Genomic DNA, 6,399 nt, shown 5'->3' with positions numbered 1-6,399 from the left:
AAATACTTCTATTTGATAAATATGCGCTGTCATGTTTGATGTTTCCAACAATACTTTTGTTCTTTAAAATTTATATATGATACTTAGATGTTATATGTGTAAAGCGTTATCGTGCATGAATATTGACTTTGAATTTTATATTTTGATAATTGACTTTCATTCAAATAATTATCTATTTAATTATTTTATCTTTTGGTGCGCTATTTAATTATTTTATTATTTGCATGCAAGTGTTTAATAAGAGTAGTAAATATAATAAAAAAATCACACTATTATTCACAAAGTCCCATTTTATATAGTATGCATTAAAAGAGAGAGTCCAGGTGATATTCTTACTAATAGTGAATGATGACTTAAACATAGCCTATTACTAATAAGGACACCATTCATCTAAAATTACCTGAGTCTGGAGCTCCTTGGCAAGGGCAACCACTTCATCCAAGTTTGCATTAGCTTCCTGTGATAATCACAGGTTTAATATGGCTTACAACGCACATGTAATGCTTAATACATATATAGTAGGCTATTAACCGCGTGCATCAAAATTTTATATATATAATGGATGAGGTCATGAGGACATTTATATTTCATTGCCTCTCATTATTTATTATCATATATTAATCTATTAATTAAATACGGCTTCCATAAAATAAAAAAACTCACCTCCAGAGATTCTCCATCAGGGGCAATATCCCGATCGTGGAAGCACCACAGATCAATTCCAAGTTTGTTTATAAACTCAAAGTTAGCTCGCACTGTATTAACGATAGAAGATTATCTCGTGCTAAATAGAAATCTATCATTACAACTATCACACTATAAAGATTTATTTATAGGTTATCATACTTCTTCTTTTAGCCATTTTAACAGAATTGGTACCATCTTCCCACGGCCAGTGCTTGGTAGGTGCACCAAACGGGTCTGCACCTGTTCCACGAAATGTATGCCAAAATGCAACACTAAATCTGAACCAGTCCTGCAGTTACAGAACGAATCACACTTATAAGCGAATAGAATATTAATGAAAACATAAAAAAATATAGACTAACATGGCACAAGTCTTGGAATAAACCAACCTTCATCTTTTTTCCAAGAATTTCTTCCTCTGCGTTATACCATTTAAATGAAAGTGGGTTCTTGCTAGAGGGACCCTGAAAACTTAATATATGCATTGATAAATATATATATGCTAAATAATTATGACATCCAAAATAAACTTAAAGAAACAAGATTCATGATTATTTATTTTTATCGCATAAACAATATTTCACTTCTAAAATAAAACAGGATAGGATAACGAAAATGTTTGGTAACTAAAGAAAATCAGCCAAAAACAGCTATAATTTGTCTTATTTAATATTCATTAATTGTTGCGATAATTAATTAATGCTAAATAAGACAAATTCTGGCTATTTTTTTTTGTCTACCTAACATTAACTAGTTTTGTACAGAAAATCTTTTATTTTGAGAGAAAAAAATGATTAAGAAATTAAATAAAAACCAGGAATCGACCTGTAATATGTCTACCTCATATTTAATTTTGTTAATGGCAGGAAAGAATTCTCCCTCCCACTCTGAATCGTCACATTTATTGGCATTTTCAACAGGACATGTTTGAGATTGACCGATCTAATTTCAATAAAACAACATGATCAATTTCCATATGTCATGTTACGGATATAATGTCAATGATAAAAAAGGAAAAAGATAATTTTTTCTACCACTACACAAGTGAAGGCTTGTAAGCAAAGAAGGAGCAAAAATGTTCCCCAAGTTTTCATTTTGATCGATTTGAAGCAAACAACTAAGACAAAGATCCCAAATTAACACCAATAATATACAGCAAAACCATAAAAAAACATTAGGGTCAGGAATTATAGGATGCTTAGAGGAAGAAGAGAGAGAGTAGCGTACGGATCGCAAATTCTTCGGATCCTAATAGAAGCAAACAAGCTTATTATTATTTGTTTGGGCTCCATTCAATTAAATAGATAAAAAAATCTTTTTTTTAATGAAAAAAGGATTTTTTATTTTTTAGTGTGCTTGACAAATTTTTAATAGTAAAAGTAATGACGAACCTAGAAAAATTTAGGAATGGGACAAAAATAAAATAAAATTTAGGTATAGATATTTTCTTTTTGACTTCCCAGAATACCCAACAAGTTAAGGACTAATCTGTCGTAAATTTGAGTTTCATTTAAAAGTCTGCAATTGGACGGCAACGAGTTGCTACACATACATGACAGAATTTGAATCTCAATACTTACTTAAACGGACAACTAAGCTGATCACTTGATCAATTCAAATTGATTTAGATATATTTAAAATTTTAAATTAGAACTATCTATACATATTGATAAGAACTAGAAATATACAAACAATCACTTATTAAGTTTTTATAGTATTTAAAATAATAAAAATATAATTTTACACACACAATATAATATTTTGAAGATTGTGGTAGGTTTAGAGAAGGGGGGTTGAATCTATGCCTTCCTTTTAAGTTGCTGTTATTACCCTTTTAAAACTGACTTTCAATTCAGGTTCTATTTGAACTTAGCAGCGGAAATTTATGAGACAATTTATTTTTGTCTCATGAATATCAGAAAACAGAACTCAGCAGAGAAGAGAAAAGCTAACACCAGCATGTATCCTGGTTCGGTTGCCTTGTGCTATGCAACCTACATCCAGTCTCCTCCACAACTATGGAAGAATTTCACTATAGTTAACAGTATTATATACACCAATTTCACAGAATTGACCCAATCCTTTCACTCTCAAGTTCTAACCTAACTTGACATTGGCTATGCTAATACCTAACTAATCACTCTTAGTGCTAACCCAACTAAGAAAGAGATACCTTACAGGTACAAGATACAAGACATAAACATACCTAAAGAAATTAGAAAATAACTCTAGGCTTTTCTCTCAAGTGTATCTCTCAACCTTTTTCCACTCATGGCTTTTTCTTAAGCTTTCTCACAATGTCTTTTCTCTCAAGAAATTACAGAAAGATAAACTTAGAAAAGTACATTACAATCAGTAAAACATGAAGGAGATTGACTTCATCGACAGCCTCTTTGCTATGTGCAAAACCAGATTCGCAAACCTCCGATACAGTTCTTCAATATTGGCCGAATGCTTCTTTGAAAGAAAGCATTATCCAAGTAGAGGAACTTCTTTGCAGAACACTATTCTCAAACTCTGGTTTTCTCTCCTTAGTTTCTGAATGAACAGAAAACCTCTTTTATCTCCTTGCATGTTGCTGGGTTCTTCTTCCAAGGTCAACACCTTGAGCCTTGAGCTTCACCAACCCACAAAATCACTTTTTCTCATTAAACCTTAGAGTAGAAACTTTACTTCTGACTTCTTCATCTTGACCGAAAGCCATAAAACAGCAACCATAGAAATCTTCCAATGGTCAACTTGATCTGAGCCCTTGAAAATCAACTTGGTCCCCAAGTCTTGTTTAAGACCGTAGATACACAGCAGAGAAGAACAGAAATCCTCTTTTCCTTGTATCCTATTTCGGATATAGTAGAGAGTTGGGAAGAAGGAGAGGAGAGGAACGTTGCACATTGAAAGAGTGAAGACTTCAATCTTACAAGAGAAGCTTTGTGGGATGGATACAGGCTTGGATTGGATTTCCATTAAGCAACCCGTTTTGATTTTTTAGGCTTCCTAGTTTGCTTTTCCTTGGGCTTTTAATTTTACTTTCAGCCCACCATCCTTGATGATTGCGTTTTATTCCATTTGGGCTATGGAATTTTGGCCTGCAACAATAAACAATTAGTAATAAGTACATATGATTAATCAACAATAATTATTTATTTTGCCCAAAAATAATGTTTGTCATCACTAATTAATTTAGTTAATTTTTTAACTCAACAATCTCTCCCTTGATGACAAACATGATTTAAGAAATATTCAAAAGGGACTGAGTTTGAGTAAGATTTAGAAACTCCCTTTGAATGATGTTGCTTGCTGATGTGTTGCTCCCCCTTTTCTTTTCAACAGTAGCTCCCTCTGAATTTATGCTCTTTCCTTTTTGTTCCTGTTTACATTAAGCTTAAAAAGAGCTATTTAAGATGTAACTTGACTAGGGGATTCTATATAACCAGCAACACAGATTCAGCCCAGTATTTTTTATCATGACAGCAGCAAAAGCATATTATAAAACAAAAGCAATTTGCAAAACAAAGTTCAGTTCTAATAAAAAAAATCAGCTGCAGTATAAGTCAATTAAAATCAGCTAACTATTACTCCCCCTTTTGTCATCAAGGGCAGACAATAACCAAGATCAACAAAAATATCACTATAAATCCTGCAAGAAAATGTTAGAACACAGTCCAAAGGTGTAACCAAACTAAGAGAAGTACAGTAGTATTTAGAGTTATTACAGTCATCTAAGATAAAACAGTTCAATAGTAGCAAAAGGAACAGAATTCATGAGACAAAAAGAAAGCAGTAGCAGCAATCTTCATGAGACAAATCCTAGGCATCAGAACCATTCCCCTCTGAAGCAGCTTCCTCTTCAACATCAGTGGCAATGTCTTCATCATTTTGAAGGTTATCAATGAAGGTCATGAGCACAGTCACCCTATCCCTTGATTTCTTCAGGAAGTTCTCATGCTTTCTAGCTAGCTTCCTTTGTTCCTTGCTCATGGCAATCATGTGATTTGATTAGAAAACAAACTCTTGAGCGACATCCTTGACCACATTCAGCAGAGCTGATTTCTTCCCAGTGGAAATGGAAGTACCCTCGGTGGTAGGAGGAAGAGAGTCATCAGGAATGAACTCTTCATCATCATCATCTAGAACCACTTTCTCAGATCGAGTTGGTCCTTTTTGCTGTTTCACTAAACCACCCCCTTTTAGGTATGAATGTCTGTTTTCGTAATCCTCATTTGACAGGTCAACACCAAAATTTTCAAATATGCAAGTTAAAAACATGCCATAAGGTAGTGCTTTATCTTTTACACTTTGAACAGAATCAAACATGTATCTAGCCATCAAGTAGGCAAAAGAGATTTCTGTTTTAGTGATTAGGGTATACAAAACAAGTGTGTCAGTGTAAGAAACCCTTTGATATGAACCACTTTGAGGAATCAAGATGTGGTTGACAATACGGTGCAACTGAGCACGTTCATATCCTAGGACTTTGTGAGTGGGTGTGATGCCTTCAATTAAGGAAACATGTTCACAAATGTGAGCCAAAGCATCATGGTAAGAGATACCAACACCTTCATCCCATTTCACAGATGTATAAGCATACAGCCCAACATCAGTGTACTTCAAGGAATCACTGATAGTTTCATTATTCAAGATAATGTCTCTGCCCTTAACATAAAAATGCACACTTCCTTCATGGTAAGTCATGTTTGCATAAAATTCTTTGACTAACTGAGGATATACAGGTTTTTTGATTTTGAAAAGGTGATTCCAGTCTAAAAACTCCAAATTTTCAACAAAAGAAAAACCTTTCTTTTTCAAATCAGGTAAATCAGCAAGAAAAGATGGACATAGAGTACGAACTGAATAACTCCCTCATAAAAATCATGATTCATGGCAGATTTGAAACGATGGGGGTTATAGTCTGAGTGAGATGTCATGAAGTGTGATTTGTGAGCAAAAGGATCGATGTCTGGTTCTCTAACAGATTTGAGAGGCCGATGAGGGTTACCGCTTTGTGAGCACACAGGAACAGACATTGACTTAGGTTTTGCTGTCTCAGGAACAGGTTCTTCAACAGCAGGACGCTTACCCTTGGATGAGCCAGGTTTCAAAGAGCTTGGTTTGGAGGGTGTCGTCTTTGGTGGTGGCGTCGGCTTAGCAGAGGCAGGGTATCTTGGAGTGTTTTTGGTCTGAGCCATGGGGTCACAGCGAGGAGGAGAGGTAGGAGGAGAAGAAGATGGGGTAAATGTCCGGTCTTGGGAGCGAGTGGAAGGCTTTGTGGGAAGCTTGTAAACTTTTTTACGAGGAGGCCTTTTAGCAATGGTTTTCTTCCTCATTTGGTTAGTTTCAGTCTTTTGAGGGAAGAGAAGCAGTAAAGTGAGTGGGAAGAAACCGAAGAGTGTGAGGAGAAGTTATGGAGGGAAGAGAGAGTGTGTTGGTAACTGTTCCGAGGGTTACCTGAAACTGTAGGTCGATCTCGGAGGAGATCTTCTATGCTGGTCGGAATCGATGTGTCCGGTTGGTGAATGGTGACCGGAGCTGGTGCGTCCGTCTTGTTTGGACTTGAACGTGCTGCTGATCCTCCGTTACCGAAGGGTGGGGGGTACCTGCAAGAGACTCCGATGCTTAAGTTAGCATGGGTATTAAACAGGTGTTATGTAGAATCAGAGTATGAGTTATACCTGGGTGCTCCAGTGTATTTATAATGGTGAGATGTGACCTTTT

General features: G+C 35.4%; 1 protein-coding gene across 1 annotated transcript in view; it reads right to left on the bottom strand.

Moving 5' to 3' along the window:
- LOC107633301 (xylose isomerase-like) overlaps window positions 1-6,011 on the bottom strand; it is a 16,239-nt gene extending 10,228 nt beyond the window's left edge. The window contains exons 1-9 of the mRNA XM_016336945.2: window positions 5,532-6,011; window positions 5,238-5,403; window positions 4,697-5,033; window positions 4,258-4,324; window positions 1,528-1,629; window positions 1,077-1,151; window positions 847-976; window positions 664-755; window positions 401-457 (exon numbers count right to left, since the gene is read on the bottom strand). Of these exons, the coding sequence (XP_016192431.1) occupies window positions 401-457; window positions 664-755; window positions 847-976; window positions 1,077-1,151; window positions 1,528-1,629; window positions 4,258-4,324; window positions 4,697-5,033; window positions 5,238-5,403; window positions 5,532-6,011 (1,506 nt within the window). The remainder of the gene's footprint in view (window positions 1-400; window positions 458-663; window positions 756-846; window positions 977-1,076; window positions 1,152-1,527; window positions 1,630-4,257; window positions 4,325-4,696; window positions 5,034-5,237; window positions 5,404-5,531) is intronic.

The sequence above is a fragment of the Arachis ipaensis genome, chromosome B03 (assembly GCF_000816755.2).
Source record: "Arachis ipaensis cultivar K30076 chromosome B03, Araip1.1, whole genome shotgun sequence".
Lineage (NCBI taxonomy): Eukaryota > Viridiplantae > Streptophyta > Magnoliopsida > Fabales > Fabaceae > Arachis > Arachis ipaensis.
The sequence above is the reverse complement of the archived record's forward strand: the minus strand, read 5'-3'. Positions and strand labels throughout refer to the sequence as shown.